Source organism: Ostrea edulis, chromosome 10, assembly GCF_947568905.1.
Source record: "Ostrea edulis chromosome 10, xbOstEdul1.1, whole genome shotgun sequence".
Classification (NCBI taxonomy): Eukaryota; Metazoa; Mollusca; class Bivalvia; order Ostreida; family Ostreidae; genus Ostrea; species Ostrea edulis.
In genome coordinates this window covers 30887760-30911497 of record NC_079173.1, presented here as the reverse complement: position 1 = coordinate 30911497, position 23738 = coordinate 30887760, and the positions used below count along the sequence as shown (strand labels likewise).

General features: G+C 36.5%; 1 protein-coding gene across 1 annotated transcript in view; it reads right to left on the bottom strand.

Moving 5' to 3' along the window:
- Positions 1 to 583: 583 nt before the first annotated feature.
- Positions 584 to 23738, bottom strand: part of LOC125665771 (serine/arginine repetitive matrix protein 2-like) — a 31542-nt gene continuing 8387 nt past the window's right edge. Inside the window, exons 3-10 of the mRNA XM_048898619.2 lie at positions 23312 to 23523; positions 19234 to 19433; positions 18559 to 18737; positions 14566 to 17423; positions 10993 to 11126; positions 5682 to 5747; positions 3474 to 3541; positions 584 to 2616 (exon numbers count right to left, since the gene is read on the bottom strand). Of these exons, the coding sequence (XP_048754576.2) occupies positions 3502 to 3541; positions 5682 to 5747; positions 10993 to 11126; positions 14566 to 17423; positions 18559 to 18737; positions 19234 to 19433; positions 23312 to 23523 (3689 nt within the window). The 3' untranslated portion in view covers positions 584 to 2616; positions 3474 to 3501. The remainder of the gene's footprint in view (positions 2617 to 3473; positions 3542 to 5681; positions 5748 to 10992; positions 11127 to 14565; positions 17424 to 18558; positions 18738 to 19233; positions 19434 to 23311; positions 23524 to 23738) is intronic.

Here is a 23738-nt window from a genome sequence, read left to right as displayed (position 1 = left end):
AATAAAATAAAAATCTTTCATTTCAAACAATTCTAATGTACATGTAATAGGGGACTTTCAAGATACGGAGCCGCTCCGACTTTTATCGCACATGGAACGTCATTTGTAGGGCATGTCACTTCCGGATTACAATAACAACTAAGCAAACAAGCATGGAATACTTCAAGTGCTATCAAGTTACTGTATCAAAATGCTATTTTTCAAAGAGAGGAATCACTACAACCATTTATAAGAAAATGCATTTGATTAAATTATGTGAGTTCGCGAGGAAAACAAATCTAAAGAATATCTTGCATTCAAGGATACACGTCTAAATGCACCCTTTTCCTTCCATCTAATTTACATCCAAGTACTAAGCACCAATAGTGACTTGGATCGTCATCATGGGACTGTGCATACCTCTTTACGGACCGTCTGCTAGCGAAACACCAGTTGTATCGATGTCAACTTGGCACTACAATTTCTTACTATCACGTGACAGCGGTGTATAAACGTCAAGTCTAATCGGTTGTTTCGGCACATCCCGAAAGTTCCATATTGGAAAGTGGGTGTTTTAACTACAATGCATCACAACACAATACAATTTTAAGATTTCTATTTATTGTACATATATTTAGTAGTCATGCATGAACTATAAAACACAAAGTTCACAGAAATTGGAAATTACCTGTTACCTTTATCAATACATGTACATTATACAGTCTACCGTTGGTCACTCCAATAAAAATAGTTTGAAATAAAAAATGGCTAAGAAATAAAACATACAACTCCATGATTCTGACTTAGTCCACTCAGAATGGCAGTCATAAAACAAAAATTGAACAAAAGAAATCAATCTGTCATTTAAGGAGGAATAACACATCCTTATAAATGGCTGACTTCCATGAATGTGAATATAAATATTTGCATAACTTGTATATTCCTTTTAAATCTAATTGCCTAGCTGAGTATATGTAGCTGTTGATCTGTTGATAGTGGGTTCAAGTCTAGCAGGGGTTCTAAATTGTTTTTAGATTACTTTCTTTAAAAAAAAAATTAAAAAAATGCATTCTTAAAAAAAATTAAATAAAGTAATCCAAAGGTATCAATTTCAAAATATCATTGTACATATACATCCTCTTTTTTCCATCCTTAGCCAATGTGAAAAAGGGTATTGCCAAACAATATACATTGATCTGATCTTTAAAACAGAACATGTAACATTTATACCACAACATTTATACTGAATAATGTATGTAAAATGAGGAGTTATATGTCTATATAAGGAATAATAAATATAATCTCATGCCTAATTTGACTTTATTGCATCAAACAGCTATAATCTGTAATACTCATCAGTGCTGCATGCCTTATATCTGGGGATGATTTGTGTTTTGCCTAGGACAATCTAGGAAAGAATCCAGAGAACCACACAAAGTACATTGTCACAAACCAGGCCTGGAGGTCATAAAACTTTATTACAAGCCAGGCCTGGAGATTGTAAAACTGTATTACAAGCCAGGCCTGGAGGTTATAAAACTTTATCACAAACTTGGCCTGGAGGTTTTAAAACTTTATTACAAGCCAGGCCTGGAGGTCATAAAACTTTATCACAAACCAGGCCTGGAGGTCATAAAACTTTATCACAAACTTTTTTGAGCAAGTTTTCACACTCAAACTCAATACTCTAAATCGTACTCATACTCAAGAGTGAAGGTTATAAAACTTTTTTATAAAATCATTCTCATACTCAAATTGAGTACATGCTCAAGACTTTTTGAGTATGCTTCGGAGCTTGCTCAGAGTTTTACTCAAAACAGATATGGCTGAGTACAGTAAGAGTTTTATAACCTCCAGGCTAGGATAATGGTCGAGGGCAACAAAGACTCCGGTATGAAAAAATATTAAAGGTCACTAGTGAATCATTCGTGCCACGCTTGGGGACAAGGCAGCACCATTCCATAAAAGAAATTAATTTCTTTTTCAACCAATCGGATGCCACGACTGTTATTTTAGATGTTCAAAGGTTATTATGTACTTATACAGACCCACTACAGCAGCATTTATGCCAAGTTTGATTACTATGCATGCAGATATTCTGCAGCAGATGAATGAATCAATGAATAAGCTATGATTAGAGAAGCTTACATGAACTTGGGACTTTGTACTATGAACATGGGAATACTTCCAAGATTGAATGTGCGAGAAACAAATGATCATGACGAAATTTCAAGCTACATCGTGCAACAACGAACAACTTGTGTAAAATAATAAAACCACTGAGACCCCCCCCCCTCAATACCTCTTCAAAAGATCGAAAATTACAATTCTAACACTAATAAATTGTATGTACATATCTTGTAGTTACATCACTGAAAATTAATACACACACATAAAGAAATACAATTTAAATTTACACAATAACATATAATAACCAGCAGTCATGGATGGCTGATTCCGCTGTACTTCCCACCTAAACACTACAGAGTTACAAACATTTTACAGGGGGACTATAACATATAATATTCCAACGGCAGAAATTCTAACTTAAGATACATAACTATCCAATCGTCCTGTATTCATTGCTCTGACAATTTGTATCTGCAGCCTTTACTGCAAGGGAAGTAACTCCATTTTCTGGAAACAGAAATGTGACCTCAATGAACTTTTTTCAAAGATTTATAAAGTCGCATAAATACATGCAAGTATAATTGCTCCTGCAGTTACATCTTTTAAAATGATCAATAAAAAGGTTAATTTCTATACAAGTTAATTTTCATAAGAAACTATCATAATAAATAATAACAAGAAGACCATGGACTACATCGCTCACCTGAGTCACCTTGTCCCATATATCTGAAGATTTTCCATGTATACTTGTATGTAAAACCTTAGTCCCTATTGTGGCCCCAACCTACCCCTACAGGCCAAGATTTTTACAAACTTAAATCTGCACTATGTCAGGAAGCTTTCATGTAAATTTTAGCTCTTCTGGCACATTGGTTCTTGAGAAGAAGATTTTCTCTAATTATTCCCATGTAAAACTTTGATCCCTATTGCGACCCCAACCTACCCCAAGGGGCATGATTTGAACAAACTTGAATCTGTACCATGTCAGGAAGCTTTCATGTAAATCTTAGCTCTTCTGGCTCAATGGTTCTTAAGAAGATTTTCAAATGACCCTACCCTTTTTCTTTTTTCATTTTTGTGATTATCTCCCCTTTGAATGGGCACGGTCCTTCATTTGAACAAACTTAAAAGCCCTTCACCCAAGGATGCTTTGTGCCAAGTTTGGTTGAAATTGAACCAGTGGTTCTGGAGAAGATGAAAATGTGAAAAGTTTACAACGCCGCCGCCGACAGACAATGGACAAATTTTGATCAGAAAAGCTCACTTTTAAAAGCCTTCGGCTCAGGTGAGCTAAAAATACTATGAGCATATTTAATGAAATAGTTTTTCAATGAATCCATGTGAAACACATGGTAAAAATTTACTGTAGTTTCATGGAATGTCAGAGTTAACTCAGGTTATCTGAAAGAATGGATCTCCTCTTCTTATTTTGCTGCAAATAATGATAAAAGCAAATCAACTCTTGGAAACAATGGCATCACAGATCAACATGTATGATGTATATGCATGCATTTTGTTGTTGTTTTACATGTATAGAGCATTCCAACGTTTTTTCTCTACGGCAGTCTGCGAAAAAGAAAAATAATGACAGGATATTTGGACAAATAGTCGATGATCAATATTAATGATAAAAGTTTTGGACAGGTGAAAATTCAATCGGTCCAAATCGATTTTCATCAGTTTTATCTGACGGTCTGGTGCTTTCGGGATAGATTGGTATGGAATCTTCCGAAGCCATCAATTTGTATGACCTTGACCTTTAAATCTTGTGAAGAATAAATATTTTTCATTTCATGTAGGAAATACGGGGCTGAGAGAGCAAATGTCTTTTTTATTGAAACTAAATACTGTTACATTTCATTATTAACTAAGGATCATCTGTGGCCCAAACACTAAGCTTCTTTCTCCATCTGACACAGAATGTTTATCTGCTTTGTTTATAACTTCCAATCTAAAAATGCCATCATTTCTAACCATAAACTTTCAATAATGATATTTTTACTTTGAGGATTTTTCCTCTCTGGGATAAAATAGTAAAACATGTGCCTTCTATGGCATCACTTTATTATTAAACCCATTCATGACTGTGACCTTTCGACCCCAAAATCTCTGTTGACCTTACATAACTGTGTGAAATCTGAATTGCGACTACATGCATATATCTAGTTCTGAAATTGACTTTGAACTTTATAATGTAGTCTTCAAGGGAGTTATCATTATGAAGATTCTTTGTACGACCGATCTTTTCCCCTTTTGACAAAGAAGGAATATTTCCCAATTTACTGGTAAAACATTTCCCTACTCCTAAGTTGGTAGATTCCCCTACAAAATATTGGAATAGAAATTACCAAAACAAGAGGCCCATGGGCCACATCGCTCACCTGAGTCACCTTGGCCCACATCTGAAGACTTTCCATATATATTTGCATGTAAAACCTTAGTCCCTATTATGGCCCAAACTACCCTTTGCAAACTTGAATCTACACTATGTCAGAAAGCTTTCATGTAAATGTCAACTTCTTTGGCCCAATGGTTCTTGAGAAGAAGATTTTTAAAGCTTTTTCCTATATTTGTTTGTAAAACTTTGAACCCAACCCCCCACTTGTGGCCCCATCCTACCCCCCGGGGCCCATGATTTGAACAAACTTGAATCTGCACTATGTCAGAAAGTTTTCTTGTAAATATCAGCTTTTCTGACTCAGTGGTTATTGAGAAAAAGATTTTTTCCTATATATTTGTATGTAAAACTTTGATCCCCCTTGTGGCCCCATCCTACTACCCCCGGGGGCCATGATTTGAACAAACTTGAATCTGCACTATGTCAGAAAGTTTTCTTGTAAATATCAGCTTTTCTGACTCAGTGGTTATTGAGAAAAAGATTTTTTCCTATATATTTGTATGTAAAACTTTGATCCCCCTTGTGGCCCCATCCTACTACCCCCGGGGGCCATGATTTGAACAAACTTGTAATCTGCAATATGTCAGGAAGCTTTCAGGTAAATTTCAGCTCTTCTGGCCGAGTGGTTCTTGAGAAGATGATTTTTAAATGACCCCACCCTATTTTTGCATTTTTGTGATTATCTCCCCTTTGAAAGGGACATGGCCCTTCATTTGAACAAACTTGAAAGCCCTACACCCAAGGATGCTTTTGGCCAAGTTTGGTTGAAATTGGCCCAGTGGTTCTGGAGAAGAAATCGAAAATGTGAAAAGTTTAACAGACAGATGGACAGACAGACAGACGATGGACAAAAAGCGATCAGAAAAGCTCACTTGAACCTTCGGTTCAGGTGAGCTAAAAAGTGTCTTTTTCTTAAAGCATATTGTACTATGATTATCTATTATTATTATTATCAAGGGGCCCCCTATATCCTTAAAATTTCCCCTTATTCATAACATGGGTACAGTGTAGTAATAAGCTTGATAAAACACACGTATACTTGTACAAGCAAGTAGCTACATCCCCTACTGGGACAAAATGTATTACCTGTCACATTCTTTAATGGAAAAAATATCAAACTTGTTCTTAAGTAAGTAAGCTTGCCCCTTCTTCCATTTTACAACTTCATAAATACCTGTTGAGTGGTTTTTCTTTATAGGACACAAGTCCACCCCGCCTGGGACGCTTTCTGTCTGGCTCTCTGTAAACAAAAAAAGGGAGAGATCTATTGGTTACAACAGCTACCTGAATCAACCTGGACCTGTCATTCTTCAGAAAACTTCAACAAGATTTTTTTTACCCTCTTTATTCCCATGAAAAATTTTCAACTCATGTAATTACCCCACTAAAGCCAAAGAGGATCAAGATTAACCCACACAACTCAGGGATGCCATTTAATGAAGAATTGAACAGCACTTTTGAGCTGTTCATGGTCAATGTGAATAGATTTGGATTTGAGGCAAATTCTGTGAATCACACTAGCTAATTTGCCTCAAATCCAAATCCGTTCATATTGACCATGAACAGCTCAAAAGTGCAGTTCTTATATCTATATTCATTTACCGAATCACCATTTGTTTACATTGCCTCTACAAGTCATGAAATATATTTATCAGGGGGGAGATGGCTTATTGGAACAGCAGCCTGGAATGTGAACTTGCACGTCAAAATACAGTGCACATAAAATGAACAAAATTCACTGTCAATTTAACAATTTAAATTAGTAAGTGATTTCTTAATTTTAAGGAATAGAATTTAAAAAATAAAACTTTACTATGAAAGTAACTTTAATAATTTTACAAGGACAGATTAGTAAGGGTTATTCCAGAAATAAATACATTGGGGGGGGGGGGGGGGGGGGGGGGGTAGGGGTAGGGGTAGGGAGGCACCTTTTGTATATACCAAGTACCCATAAAAAAGAAATTAAAAATTGCCCCCATGACCCATCAAATTAATAAAACTCATTTTACAATGACCCATCTAATTAAAAAAAAAACCTAACCAGACCCACCACAAAAATATTTTAAAAAACTAAAACAGTACAAATCTCGTGAGGTTTTCGGGACAAACATTCTAGTAGCGAGCGCAAGCTCTAATGACAAGAGCGCGGGAAATAATCCGAGATAAATCTCAACCTCTAACAAGGAAAATTTTTTGACGCCAATCCCAGAAGTCCCTTGTCAAAAATGGCTGAGATCTCGCCAAGTCACACCTTAGAATATGATAGTGAACTTACACGGAATATCATCCTAATCTTGTGGCCTCCTAGCTCCAAAATTTAGTGCACCATTAGGCGAAATGTTTAATGGAGTGCAATGTTTATGAAAGGCAGGCTAAGATGATGTGTGACCTCATGTCTACGTTTTGACGTACATCATAATAAGGCAGACAGTGGCGGATCTAAATACATACTTGTTAAAAGTCATATTACGTGAACATTAGGCATACGTAATTGATTAAAATACTAAATTCTCAATAGGAATTTATTATTCTAACAATAAAAAAAAAAAAAAAGGGGAGACTAACTTCTTAAAAATTGTTAGAATATGTGAGGGATCACAGGTACTGAATTAGTGCTATTTAAAAAATTACAAAATAAATCGATCGGATTGAAAACATTTTTTAAAAATCTTTGGGTTTTTTCCCCGCGACTAAAAATAACAAGTGCTTCAATCCATTTCCTTTTAACATGTCCAGTAATGCAAACCACGATGACAACCCCCCCCCCCCCTTCCCTCATGATAACCAACCCCATGCCACTTGCTAAATAAATTAACGACTGAAAAATCCTTAATTCTAGTTTTGTAAATTGTAAATTGATCTTAATTAATGTATCCTCACAACAACAGCATTCCAGGAGAGGGGCTGAAATCAATGATGTTGCAATTTTATTCAATGATTATATGTGAATGCTGAAATATTTCTTCATCGTGTTACAACTAGGATTATGTACAAAATTATAAAACTTGTTCTAATTTTCTCTTTTGGAACATACCATTGCTACAAGGGGATTATCATATGAATTTCATTTTTCTAATTAGATAGGTTTTCTGGGGGGGGGGGGGGCAGGCATATACATGCCAAATAGTTGAATTTATCGATTTATTTTTAAATTTTCATGATATATTGAAATGCGTTTTGTGTTCAAAGACAGTGCTGTTTAAACATAGTTTTACAAACTTGAAAGGTTTGGGCATTTTTATCATACAATTAGTAACTTGAAAAGATTGAGAGTAGAAAAAAGGAAGTAGAGGCTGAGAACATACAGTTCAGAACAGGTCATGCATCAAAGGTTAAGCAAGTCACAGTGAAGGTAGCAGAAATAAAAAGTATATATAGCATAAAAATATTTAAATCACATTCATGTATACATGTTTTAATGATTTTTAATATAAAAACCCTGGGAGAAAATTCATGTAATGAGTATTTTGCAAATAGATCTTGTTTAAATTGATCCTGATCAAAGCATGAACATTACAAAATATGTACATATATGAAGCTGCGCTCGCTCAAACGGTAGCACTGTCAACATATTAGTCAATGACGCGGTAATGCCTGTGCGACATTGTATCACAGTAGTTCTGAAGAAACGATGTCACATCAACAATCAAAGGCATCTATGGCGGGAATGTTGGAAAGATTTGGAGTCCAAGCGATGCTATTATCATGAAATGGGTATGGATATGTTTTTCCACGAATCGTTCATCTTCTAATGGAGGCCTCTATAATATCACCATCACACTGACTGATAAATATAACGCATCGGTACCCTCGCATAAATCAAACAAGGTTTGCCTATATTTATCAGAAAACGGAATACCTATTGCTTTCAAAATATTCCCAAAATCGATGCACTGTAAACTGTAATAATCTACAGAACAGAGTTCACCGCCATCACGTCCCAAGGGACCCTACTAAACGCGCCTCTAATTTAAAGAGCGCCGTAATGGAAATAGAAAGTTATGCGCTACAAAGAGCGACAACTCGAATAGTTCTATGTTACTTCCGATTTCCCATTTCGAAAGCACGTTTTCAATTTTCCCTCCGACGTTTTGTAACCAACACGACAAGAGCGGCAATAAAAATATTCTGAAAACTCAACACCCACGTGGCACAAAATTAAAAAAACAATAGAAATTACCCACTACCCATAATAAATATTTTTTTAACAGTCCAACCACGGACCAAATAAAATATGAAAAAATACGACCACCCACACAAAAAAAATATCGTTTGCCGCCCGACCCCCTAATTTGATCATTTCTGGAACAGCCCTAACTAAAAACTAAACTGAAAGCAATGTCAATCTCAAAATAAATATAAGAGAAAAAGTTCAGTGAAAGTAAATATGAGGGTATGAACTGCAATGAGGGCCTGAACTGCGATGGGGGCCTGAACTGCGATGGGGGCATGAAATGGATATTTCCCCTTCCATGGATAAAAATTCCCTTCATTCGTAGAAACGTCACAAAATTGTATGAGCAATTTCAACAAAAATCATTTTTATATATTCTAAGTCATTTTATATAATTGCCAGACTTTTACAATATAAAATGAGTAATCAATCAATTTATATGGCTGTTATAATCTGTGGATATTATATTCCATGGATGTCCCTCATCCCCATTCCCATGAAGCTCATGACTGCATTCTTAAAAATTCCCCTTAAATGTAAAATGGGTAGTAATATCTAAATGCTGTATAAAACCTCGGGGTATGAACTGCGATTGGGGTATGAACTGCGATGAGGGCTTGAATTGCGATGAGGGTATTAACTGCAATGAGGGTGTGAACTGTGATGGGGACCTGAACTGCGATGTGGGCCTGAACTGCAATGAGGACCTGAACAGCGATGAGGGCATGAACTGCGATGCTTCATGCCGTCAGAGTTCATACCCTCATGTATTTACAAAACTGAAATTCATTTCTTAAATGACTAATAACAGCTTAGCTGTTCATAAGAAGAAAATTCTTAAAGACTTATCATATATTCCCATATAAAACTTTGATCCCCTAATGTGGCCTCATCCAACCCCTGGTAGCCACAAATTCACAAAACTTAGCACTACCTGAGGATGCTTGCTCATAGATATAACTTGTCATGGCCCTGTTGTTCTCAAGAAGACTTTAAAAGAATTTTTCCCTAATATTCCCAAGTAAAACTGGCTCCACCCTACCCTTGGGGCCATGATTTTAACAATTTTCACTCTACATTTTTAGAGGATATTTTCACTTTTCTTTGGTCCAGAGTTTCTTGAGAGGATTTTTAAAAGATGGAACCATATCTTCAATATTGTTTAATATTACCTCCCCTTTGAAAGGGGTGTAAACCTTCATATAAAGAATTTTGATTCCCCTTTACCTAGAGATGCTGTATTGCCTTTGGTTGAAATTGGCCCAGTGATTCTAGAGAAGTAAACATGTGTAGAGTTTACAGATGTACTATAGACAACAGGTGATCAGAAAAGTTTACTTGAGCTTATAGCTCAGGTGAGCTAAAAAGTGTTTGTAAACCACCATTACGCTGCTTAACGATAAGTGGATAACTTTACTCCCAACTCATCCATCTCACCAAATGATCAGGCAGAAGAAATGATTCAAACCTTCTGAATTAATGTAGTTCATTGGTAGTTTTTAATTACACATGTGTGTTTCAAATAAACAGAGTATACCAACTGCACAACAGCATGTTTTAAACTTCTAGAATAGGATTAAAATCAGAACGTCTGAACAACTGATTTTTATCAAGATAAATAGACTTCTAGTACTAACACATGGACATTTTGAATTAAAATTTGGGATATAGATATATTTTGAGAATATCCAGGTCAAGTACCGATATGAGTGTGGTCGAATTACTTTTGGTGGTGGTGGTGGTGGTGGGGGGGGGGGGGGGGGGGGGGGGACATTTGTGTCACTCCAACACATCTAGTTTGCATATTATTCATCTCTTTTTTTGTCCAATTCAGTTATCTAAATGCTTCATTTGTCTGGACTATTTTGTCAGGAACCAAATTGTTCATGTAATTGTAGTTCACAAGATGTAGAATTGTGCAGATGCAAATACTACATATCTTATGCATGAAATTATATGTAGATTATAATTATCAATTTGAAATTTTCAAAGTCCAAATGGCTCAACTCTTCCAAAAATTATTTGATTACAACCAAATAGCAACTTATATGATCTATATCTCAAATTCCAATCCAAAATGTCCACGGATGATGATGAGTAGAAACTGAATTGTTTACATTTTTTTCTTCAAAAAGTCCAAGAGGCATAACTCTGCCAAAACCTTTCTCAATCTGAACCCGTTACAAACTTGACCTGAGTATATTTGTGACATGACCTGATTGTTGTTATCCAAATTATGTATAAGACTCTACGACTGAAAACTGTAATATCTGTCAACCATCTCTCATACACTAGTGCAGGTCTTACTTACTCAGACTGAGGCGAGCCTGGTGCCGACTGGCTCAGTTGTACATGAGACAAGGGACCTAACGAGGGTTTCCTGCTCTCAATCTCGGTCAGCCTCTTCTTCAACAGCTCCAACTTTTTCTTACTACTGATCACCGTCTATCAAAAATAAAAAATAAAGTGTACACAGCTTTGCTTTTCCTTTCTACTACTACTACTACAGAAGATAAGAAAAGTCATTTAAAATATTCTAGTTCACGAAGACCCTGAATTTGAAAATTTCAAGCCACTAACTGTCCTGGTTCTAAAGTAATAAGTTTTTATGATCAAGGTCAATGGAAATACTAGTTCATAAGTCACAACATCTTTTTATCATTTCTGAAGATTCCATGTCTCTTTTGGTCCCAGTTCTAAAGTAATAAAAAAAAAATAATGATCAAAGTCAAAGGATTCATTTGACCTTGATACTAGTTTGCATTCTCTTATCATTTTTGAAGATCCCATGTCTCTATAAATTCCAGTAATAAAGTTATATAAGTTTTAATGTTCAAAGTCATAGGTCAAGGTCACTGGAGTCACTTGACCTTAATACTAACTTGTAGATCCCAACATAATTTCTGAAAATCCCATGTATCTATCAGACCTGGTTCTGAAGTAATACTAATTTCATGTTTCAAGGTCAGAGGTCACTGGAGTAACTTGACCTTGATACTAGCTTGAAGGTCCTATCATCTTATCATTTCAGAAGAGCCCATGTCGCTATCAGTCCTGACTTTAAAGTTATACCAGGTTAATGTTCATTGTCAAAGGTCAAGGTTACTGTAGTCCCTTCTTCACTTCTCATCTCCGAAGAGCTCAGGACTCTTATCATGTTTGTCAAGTTATATCTTTTGAAAATTTGGAATTCATTTTTCACCCATACAGTTCTATGTTACAGTACCCGCAACGTTATTCTTGACATGATAAACGATAGAACACGATACACGCACGATAGGATAGGATACACGCACGATACGATAGGATACACGCACGATACGATAGGATACACGGTAAACCTGATAAACGCAAAACCTGATAAACGATCTTCACGATAGACCTGATAAACGCAAAACACGATAAACGATCTTCACGATAAACGGAAAACCTGATAGAAATGTTGTAAATTTAGAAACAATTTAGACAGAATGAAAGTTTGATACGTACAAAATAATTTCATTATGTTGATAATAATATTGAAGGATTTCAATACTTAATATATACCTAAAGCATATAATGTAATTATCCACGGTTGTACGTTTATTTTTTATTTTTTAAAAATTCTATTTATGTTTTCTTTAACGTCATTACAGCTAAAATCTGGAAGCTAAACTATATACGGTATTGAATTCATTATTAGATATCTATATGAATTTTCTCAGCCAATGATTCTAAAACGTATATTGTCACCTTGAATGTTTAATATATGAATCATAAATGGAGTGATTGATTTTTATCTTGCTTAACGTCTCGCTGAAGAATATTTCACTCATATGGAGACGTCACCATGACCGGTGAAGAGCTTTTAAATTTAGGCTTATGCTCGGCAATTACGGCCATTGAGCAGTGAGGGTTTTTTAGCGTGCCACAGCTACCGTGACACGGGGTGTGTTTTTAAGGTCATCTCCGAGGACCCGTGGTATTCACACTTGATGCCGAGTGTTTAGCAATTAAACAGGGAATTAACAAAATGGAATATAATGTAGTGTTATCATGCTTCAATAGCTCTCTTATTCTATTAATATTGTCTATTATCTTGGATATCAAATAAAACTAAGTAATATTTTGTGTGTAGCGAGGAGGGGGTTATTTTGCATCAAGCTCCGAGTTCACCGCTCTTTCAACAACTACAATTATTTTCATAATGACCGCTTTAAATTCAATCCACTGCACTACACCATATGCTCATATGTTAGATATTTCTACACTATGAGTGATAATTGATAGTCACAAGTAATTGGAACATATTCATATGAATTGATATTTTGTTAACAAAAAATAAAAAAACTATTAAAAACATATATGAAACCCGGCTTGATTTAAAGTCGCAATTTAGAAACGCTTTAAATTAAATGTTTGTGTTTAGCATGTAAAAAATTCAAATAATCATCAAAACCGGCATACATTTCCAGTATCTACACGTACGACTATTGGTATATGTGTACATGTACATGTACATGTGGGAGATGCAATATACCTTTGCACTCTTTTAAAACTTAATCTTCTAAATGTGGGAAATACAATGCCCCTGAGAATGTTTACTGTCAAAACACGGGTGATACACAAAATCAGATAGATAAGAACGCGCACAAGTTCAGTAGTTGATATATATTAAGTTGAATACAGGTGAACAAAATCGGAAGAAAAAGAACCATTATTAAAATATATGCAATAAACAATGTAATTTACTGATTTTTCCTTTCAGATCGGAACTTTCTATTTCTCTGTTAGTGTTAATTACAAATAATTGTTTCTAGACAAGGAACTGTTTATGAACTCCAGATGAAGGAGCTTTCAGTTTTATTGTTCTCGGGTTGCTCGACAAACCACTGCATACTTTCTAGACAGAATGAAATTGCGATAAATTTTCACCCTCTCTGGATAGACATATAGCTCTTTTTCTGCTTTAAAATCAACAGCTTTCTGTTCTCCTTCAAATATACTGTCTTTCCTCGATTCCTAAAAATAGCTTCTTTAACAAAACGAATAAAGCTTTCGGAAAGTATCTTACTTTTTCATTAGATTTAATATACGATCCCGATAGTTTCCGAAGCTACACGATAAACGATTTTCACGATAAACGGAAAACCTGATACACGCAAAATACGATACACGATAGACCTGATAAACGCAAAACACGATAGAAAACGGAAAACCTGATACACGATAGGATAGGATACACGCACGATACGATAGGATACACGCACGATAGAACACGATAGGAATGTCAAGAATAACGTTGCGGGTACTCTACACCCCTACCCCATTTGATCTCCCTAAATTGTACCCTATCCCCCTTCAATCTGAAAACAAAAACATTTCTGCACAACTAGATACATTGGCTTATCATATCCTTGAATATCTAATACTTTCATCAACAGGTTACAGCTGCAGACAGTGTTAGGCATGAGAAACAAGCAGAAGTGGAACCGAGCAAAAACATTAAGACTTTTATCAATCCTATTGCTTCAGTAGTATTTTCTTTCTTTGTACTTAACTCACCTTAGTATTTTATTTCTCCACAATAGATTTACCTCTTCATATGTATTTTCTTTCTCCACAGTATACTCACCTCTTTTAATATTAGTGTTTTATTTCTCCACAATTTACTCACCTCTTCCTTTGTGTTTTATTTCTCCACAATTTACTCACCTCTCCATTAGTATTTTCTTTCACCACAATATACTCACTTCTTCCTTAGTATTTTATTTCTCCACAATATACTCACCTCTTCAATAGTGTTTTCTTTCTCCACAATATACTCACTTCTTCCTTAGTATTTTATTTCTCCACAATTTACTCACCTCTTTATTGGTATTTTCTTTCTCCACAATATACTCACCTCTTCATTGGTATTTTCTTTCTCCAAACTTTGACTATCGTGATGGTTCTTCTTGCTGCTTTTCTTGGACTTGGTTGCAGATTTTTGTCTTTTTGTACTTGACATGTTAGGCGTTTTTAATGGCAGGCTTTCCTGACTGACCTCTACTTTCTCTTTCACTTCTTCCACTTTCGCTGTCTCTGACTGGCTATTCATCTTTACACTGCTGCTGCTCTCTGATTGGCTATTCATCTTTACACTGCTGCTGTTCTCTGAAGCTCTAATAGCAGACACATGCTGATAAAGTTTGTCAAAATCAGAGAACGTAATGTCATCGTCATCATCTGCAACAACTAACTTGCTTCGACCTCGTTCTCTGACAAACTGGGATAATCGATCATTATTAAGAGATGAACTTGATCCAGTTCTAGTAGTTTTATCAGCATCTTTAACATCTGTAAGTTTTCTTGATGTATATTTTTCACCCCTTTCCTCTTTCGCGGCATTTCTAACAGTTTTTCTACTGGTGATCGTACAGTCAACATCATCTCCCTCTTTCACATTTCCTGTAGTTTGGATTTCTTTTCCCGTTCTTGTTTTGGAAGCTTCGCTGTTATCATCCATGCTATCTTCAGCATCATCATATTTCCTCTTTATCTTTTTCACTGGTGCAGTAGATGGCCCATTTTTATCATCAGAAACATCTTCCCCCACCGACGCATTTCCAGTCTGTCCCTCCCGCGTGGACTTGGACACTGTGTCTTCTTCACTGCTGGAAGAAGGCAGCACCACTGCATGCTTGCTTGATTTCCGTAATCCTTTATCCTTTTCTTCACTTTCTGTCAATGATGTAGGGCAGGCAGCTGTTTGCTTGTCTTCCTTTTCATTTGCCCCTGCTGAGTTTCGTAATGATTGTAGAAATGCTTTATTGGACCTCTCTTTTTTCTTGTCATTTGATGAAATTCCACCTGCAGAGGATTCTTCCTGGTAATTCGCTTCATTGTCATTCTGACTAGTTTTTGATGATTTCTTATCAGATACATTGTCAATATTCTCCATTTCTTCCACTTTACTTTTCATAGACCTTGCCCTTGACCTACTTCTAGTTTTCCTAACAATTTCAACTTCTTCTACATCATCAATCTTCTCCTCATTTTCATCACTCTGTTTACATTTACTAACACCCTCTTCCAAGGGCAGAGAAGCTTTCCTTGTCCTTGACCTGCTGGATCTCTCTTTAGTGACCTTGGCCTCCCCATCAGCATTACCAGCCTTTCTTGATCTGCCTCTAGACTGTCTGTTAACCACTGATGGTTCATAATCCCTATCTTCCTCCTCTCTGTCTCCTCGTGTCCCCCTGCTCTGGGACCTTGTCCGTCTTCCACTTCGCTGTTCTTCCCCTTCTCCACTATCATACTTACTTCGGGATTTTGACCTTCCCCGATTTTTAGCTGTCTCTGGCTGCATTTCAATTTCTTCCTCGTCTTCATCAGATGACACTTCTCTGTAAGATCGAGGTTTTGACCTTGACCTTCTGGAATGTCTGCCTGATTCTTTGACAGTAACTGGTGATCCTTTGGCCAGTGGCACATAATACACTGGGTTATCTGACAAAAGCTTGGGCTCTTTTACTGATTTTGTTGTTTCTACCCTCTGTTCCTTTTCAACATCCTTCCTCTTGGAATTTTTATTGTTCTCTTTTGTATCATTTTGATCAAGGTCTTTACTAGAATTGGTTTCTTTTTTTCCCGTCTTGTTTTCCTCTTCTTCCGATTGTAAATTATGCAATGATTTGGGATCTAGTGTCACAGTTGGAGTTCTGTCCCCAAAGTCAAAAACATTTCTAGGTTTGCCTGGAGTCTTTTTGATGGTTTCAATGACCTCACTGGTGACCTTACTTAGTTTCACTTTCCCTTTAGATCTGGCTCTCGAAACTGGTTTCTGTGGCACTGGCTGTCTTGTTCCATCCACCTGCTTTCTTGAAACACGGTATTCAAAGTTACCAGGCTTGGGTACTCTCATTTCAACAACTGACTTTCCAGAGCCTTCTGGGTCCTTTTCACATTTTTCTTCTTTGGAAGCTTTCACCGATTTTGGAGAATTGGTTGGCTTAATCTTTTCAAGCTTAGTCCCCAAACCTTCCAAATCTGATTTCACAGAAGATTCCTTATTCTGTCTTTCTTTCCTCTTATAGTTTTTCTTATCCTCTTCCTTGTTTTCGTCATTTATTCTCGTCTTGTTTTCTTCTTGAGATTTTTTTTCTGCATTGTCTTGAGCAGACTTGGATTCTGAAGGTCCATTGCCCTTATTCATGGACTCTGTTGAGATCTGTTGTGTAAAGTTTAACACCTCCGTCATATCCATGTCAGTATCAAAGTACACTGTCTGATCCTCATTGTCCATCTGTTTTAAATGATCTGAACATTCAGGGGGGTTCTGGGGCACAACAAACGTTCCTCTTCTATCTTCCTCCGGTTTTGTACTTGGTGGCTTCACAAAAGTTTTCCTTCTGTCATCAGAACTGTCATCCTTTGTTCCAATCCTTGCAGATGGACAAACTTTGATTCCAGAATTGAAATCTGACAAATCCGTCACCACGAATGTTCCTCGCTTATCCACTGTCTCCGTTTTCTTCTTTTCAGCAGCAGTTCTGTCTTCCTGTTGCTTGTTGGATGATTTACAATTGTCCTTTCCATTTCCAGCCTGTTTCTCCTCTTTCTCAACCATCACATCATCCATTGTCTCATCTTGTGTAGTACCAGTATTTGCCTCCGACAGTTCCTTTGCGATTTCTACTGTTTTTTTCCTTGGCACGCGTTGGGGAATTTTTGACATGCATATTTTGCTCTGGGATTTCAGCGATTCATCTTCTGATTCATCTGAAATAATTGGAGAGCATCAGGAATAAATGTAATGTTAATCTGGAAATAAAACAAAAATCTCCAAAAAATTATGAATGAAGATACTTTATTTTATTCAAAATTACAGGGCCATATTTGGGTATTTGTGGCTATTGTTCTTTGCAGATTTGAGAACTGCTGTTGTCCTATCATCAATGTCTATGTATCTGAGTATATGTCACTCTCTATAATCCTTATACAGGGGTTTTCCAGGCTTATTTTTGGGTCCGATTACCTGACACATTCCCAATCCAAAAGTCACCAATATTGAAATTTTGCATCGGAAACAAAAGGAAGACTTAACAAAATTAAACAAAACATTACATGTTCTACTTAGATAATAACTGTTGTTAATATCTAAAAATTAACCCGCATGTGATAAAAAGAATACCATTATGTAAAATCAGCCCTCAGACCCCATATCAGATAAAATGAAAATTTGCCTCAAAAACACCATACTGTATGCACACAACATCTATTCAAAAGTGCAGTATATTCTCTATTCAATATTGCAAAGAAAAAATATTCCAACACAACTCCAACATTTACATGGTGAGAATTAAAATGTATCTCATCACTTGTACCAATTTAGTCAAAATAGTCAAAAGCTAGATGTTCTCAAGGATCCTCTCGAACAAATACATAATTTTTTATAATGGTACAATTGATTAACAGACATCTCTGATCATTTGGGCAACAAAGATTTAATAATTACCTGGACATGCAGATTTTTGCCCCAGATTACAAGATTAGTGCTGGTTTACACACTATTTATCAGGGCTAGAAGCTAGCAGTCCAACAGAGTTTTCCAGAAATAATTAAAACATATTTCATTAATGTTATTAAAATGAAATTTAACTCAATATGCCTCAGACAATATTGTAACACTCATGTGGGATTTATAATTTACAAATCAAATTCGTCTGATATCTACAGATTGAAGCATGCCCAGATGTGTGTATAAGATTTCATAAGTATATTTTCCAAAATAATTTTTATGCTTTAGAAATTTGACCAGTCCCATTGGACTGACTAAAACAAATGTCAGTCAGTCTGCCAGACTTTTAACCAGTCAAGCCCTGTTTACCAGAAAGAACAGTAGAAATTTCTTTACCCAGTTCAGTGAGAAGTTCAACATCTTCTAGACACATTGTCTGTTCGGCTATGACACTCATATCATGTGAAGCCATGGTGAGGGAAGCATGAGACTGGGAGGAGGAGGATCCTTCAGATCGGAGTAAGGGCTCCCTAGGGAGAGACAACGACGATTGTTGGGTCTGGGCATATATTGATCTGAAAGAACAAGTATTCATATTGGACATATTCAGTGTTTGAAATAACTACGTAAATTTTACTGCGAGCAAACAAATTTCTTTGTAGAGACTGACTGTTAAAATAGAATAAAAAGTGTTAACAAATTCGAAATATATTCACACAACAACAGTGATGTCTTGGCTATGCCTACTACTTTCTGATTGGACGACATTCAGTCAAAACAATTCAATGAAACTTCTCAAGAGATAAAGCAGACTCCACACTTCAATGACTAAGTTCACATTAATGGATTTCGTTCAGTTACGAGACACCACATCCTCGACAATGCCTCGGTTGACGATGGTTTTCTCGAGGTGAAAATTTTCAATGTTACCCTCAACTACATGTAATATTTGTATATGTCCCGTCTGATGACGGGCGCATAAAAACAAAATATGTCTCTGCTGTGAAGAGGGATAACTCATTATTACTTCTGATCTCAACTGAAACTGGTCTAAATCTGCTTTATATTGACCTTTGATATGCGGAACTGTTCATGTCAATCTCCATGTCTGGGTTAGAGGTGTTGCCGACAGAGGACGTCTTCCTGGAGCCAGTGGTGGACCGTCTCGAGGACAGGACACAGTGCTGCACTGCCTCGCTCAGATTATGGCTGACAGCAAACAGGTTCTCACCCATGGCAGTTAAAATGCCTCTCAGAATGTCATGACTTTGCTGAAAACGTACAACACAGTTTCTCTTATATTCATACACCATCATGAATTAATTTTCTATCAAGACTGAAGTTTTAAAACAAGAGGCCTATGGGCCACACTGTTCACCTGAGTCACATTGGCCCTGCTGCAGTCTTCGACGTTAACCGGTGGCCCGATGCCCGAGCCCAGTAAAATCGGGATCGGGCTTCTAACAAGAGGCCCATGGGCCACATCGCTCACCTGAGTCACCTGGGTCCATATCAGAAGACTTTCCATATATATTTGCATGTACCGTAGTCCCTATTATGGCCCCAACCTACCCCTGGAGGCCATGGTTTTTGCAAACTTGAATCTACACTATGTCAGAAAGCTTTCATGTAAATGTGAACTTCTTTTGCCCAATGGTTCTTGAGAAGAAGATTTTTAAAGATTTTTCCTATATATTTGTATGTAAAACTTTGATCCCCCCTTGTGGCCCCATCCTACCCCCAGGGGCCATGATTTTAACAAACTTGAATCTGCACTATGTCAGAAAGCTTTCATGTAAATATCAGCTTTTCTGGCTCAGTGGTTCTTGAGAAGAAGATTTTTAAAGATTTTCCCTATATATTTGTATGTAAAACTTTGATCCCCCTTGTGGCCCCATCCGACCCCCGGGGGCCATGATTTTAACAAACTTGAATCTGCACTATGTCAGAAAGCTTTCATGTAAATCTCAGCTTTTCTGGCTCAGTGGTTATTGAGAAAAAGATTTTTTCCTATATATTTGTATGTAAAACTTTGATCCCCCTTGTGGCCCCATCCTACTACCCCCGGGGGCCATGATTTTAACAAATTTGAATCTGCACTATGTCAGAAAGCTTTCATGTAAATCTCAGCTTTTCTGGCTCAGTGGTTCTTGAGAAGAAGATTTTTAAAGATTTTTCCTATATATTTGTATGTAAAACTTTGATCCCCTATTGTGGCCCCATCCGACCCCCGTGGGCCAGGATTTTAACAATTTAGAATCTGCACTATATCAGGAAGCTTTCATATAAATATCAGCTTTTCTGGCTCAGTGGTTCTTGAGAAGAAGATTTTTAAAGATTTTTCCTATATATTTGTATGTAAAACTTTGATCCCCTATTGTGGCCCCATCCGACCCCCGGGGGCCAGGATTTTAACAATTTAGAATCTGCACTATATCAGGAAGCTTTCATATAAATATCAGCTTTTCTGGCTCAGTGGTTCTTGAGAAGAAGATTTTTCCTATATATTTGTATGTAAAACTTTGATCCCCTATTGTGGCCCCATCCGACCCCCGGGGGCCAGGATTTTAACAATTTAGAATCTGCACTACTTAATAAAGCTTATCTATAAATTTCATCTTTTGTGGTCTAATGGTTCTTGAGAAGAAGATTTTTTAATGACCCTACTCTATTTTTACCTTTTCTTGATTATCTCCCCTTAGAAGGTGGCCTGGCCCTTTATTTTAACAATTTAGAATTCCCTTTACCTAAGGATGCTTTGAGCCAACTTTGGTTGAAATTGGTCCAGTGGTTTTTGAGAAGAAGTCAAAAATGTTAAAAGTTTACAGACGGACGGACGCCGGAATACGGGTGATCAGAAAAGCTCACTTGAGCTTTTAGCTCAGGTGAGCTAAAAATATTTAACCCAGGAGTCCGGTGGGCCTGTAAATGTTTTCTTATAAATATTCTGTATATTACAAATAAAGCGCGAGATTGACTCAGACTTTGTCATGGCTTGGCAGTCAAATTTCGCATCCTAAAACGATCAACCATGCTGCCTTTTATGAAGTATTGGGAGGGGGCTCGTCTGAGAAATTCCAAACCTCCCAAACGTATTTTGCAATCACAACCAATCAGATCCAAATTAAAAAAAATTAAATAAAAAATGGTCGTATGAAGAGAAAAGAGTGAAAATGCATGCCCCACTGGACCGAGGGTAGGCCTTGGCTAAGATTTGATTCTGGAGAAAACAAAAATGTTTTGTACATGGTGTATACAAAGCAAAGTAGAGAACAAGCTGCTGATGAATGATGTATACGAAAAACAAAATAAGATAATCCTTTTAATGTCAGTACTCTAACTATGATCATCTTGATATGTATTTTCCCAAAGTAGAACATGCATGTATCTATAGCGCAGAATCAGCATGTAACACCTTGCAAATGACAAGTGGTCAAATTAGAAAAAAATATTTTGGGCCATTAAAATATTGTTCAGACTTGCGAAATTATTATACTGGGAAGCCCAAAGGGCCTGTGCTTCACAAAGTTTTTCATGAAGACTGCTGCTGTTGTTCAGCTTTTGTAATTTTAAAAGATATTCTCCCAACCTTTATTCCCATGAAAAAATTTGATCCCATATTGCATCACCTAGAGGGTCACAACAGTGACACCACAGTGAATTCACACAACATGTAGACGCCTCCATATTAATATTACTACAACGACCTTGCTGTTCTAGAGAATGGCAAGGTCATAAAATTAATCATATTATGAAATGAAAGGTCTTGCCATAAGAAATTCATATACAAAATCTCTACCTTAAACAGTTCAGGGGATATTGAATAGGTTAGGTTTTAATAAAAGTAGGTCAAATTACAAGGTCAATGTTACAGTTAAAAACTTAAATGCCATAAAATAGGTCCTGCCACAAGGAATAAAAATATAAAACATGACCATTACCATTCAAAAGTTATGAACAGGGTTAACGTTTTGGACAGACAGACAAGACAAAAACATGTCCCCCAACTAGTTGTGGGGGCATTAAAAACAACAGTACCGCAAACGGTACATATGCCCGTCGTACAGCGAAATTCAACCTGTAGGTATATCATGCACTCTGAAATGATATCACACACATTCTGAATTGAAAAGCCTTAAGTAGGTCATGGTGCACTAATCCATCTGACATGTGAACTAATTATGTATATTTCTCAAAGAGAGAGAGAGAGAGAGGGGGGGTTGTGACAAAATGTCAGTGCAATATCTGTATCTATCATGAGAAAAAGTCCAGGAAACTATTTAACTTACTTTTAGCCCTAAAGTTAAGTAGGTCATGGTGCACCAATTAGTTGAAATGTGAGCTGATTCATATTGTGTATTTCTACAAAAGGGAAATCGTGAAAAAATTTCAGGAAAATATACCTGTATCCATAATGAAAAAAAAAATCCTCCTGCCCCTACAATATGCACATCTACAAATGACAATGAAGCATTGTACAAAGTATCGAATCTATCCGATAAGCAAGAGGTGTTGACAAGCTTTTTTACATCCTCCACCCCTCTTAGATCCACGATAACTTTTAGGAAAATAATTGGATCCTCCTGTCCCACCAATATGCACATTTACAAATGGCAAAAAAGCACTGTACAAAGTTTTAAGTCTATCTGATGAGCCACATAGGAGAAGAAGCATTCACAAGATTTTGTGACAGATAGAAAGTACAAAAATAATACATTTCCCCCTGAAAGAAGGGAGACATAATTATATATTTTCCGATAATTTTTTTTGTTGGTTAGGACGAAAATATAGGGTCAGTCGGGTGACCATAAACACACTTTTTTTTGGCCTTAGCAATGTGGTTCACAGGATTATAGAGTGGATTATAAAGCATAAACTGACCCAAACCAGCTTAAATTGCACGATATGCCCTAAAATTAAATTCATTCCATAAATAAATATATGTTGATCACCTTTTATATTTCTTAATTACAGGTATATCTTTAAACAGAAGCAACTTTTACTATTATGCATCATCTAACTTATTGACTGTCATGTACTTTGCCCCACTATGGTGTTCAGTTACATTAAATTACCTCATGAAACAGAAGAGCTCATAACTCAAATATCAAACATTTGGATAATATTGTAGTATATGTGGGAAGAATACCTCTACTCTCCTGAGAACTTCTTCCTCAATGTCTTCATTCTTTAGTCCAGACACTCGCTCCAGTGTAACGATTCTCATATCCTTCTCCTGGAGTTCTCGACGGAGCTCCTGGTTCATCTCCACAGCACTCCGCAGTTCTTGTTTTGTCCGCTCCAAGCTGACAGCCAGGGCTCGATTGTTGGCTCTCAAAGACTGCTTCTGTACCGAGTTTACTTAAATAGAATGAGAACACATGTATTTAAAGAAAGCATTATCCTTGCAGAGGTATAGCACAATAGACAGATCACAAATTATTTACATCAACAATAAACTTAATGGCTTTGATCATTATCATTTTGGTACTTGATATATCGCACATTTTTATATCATTTTTCACGGCTTTAGTGTTGGGTAGAATGAAAGGTGAAAAATATATGTTGGTTTCCAC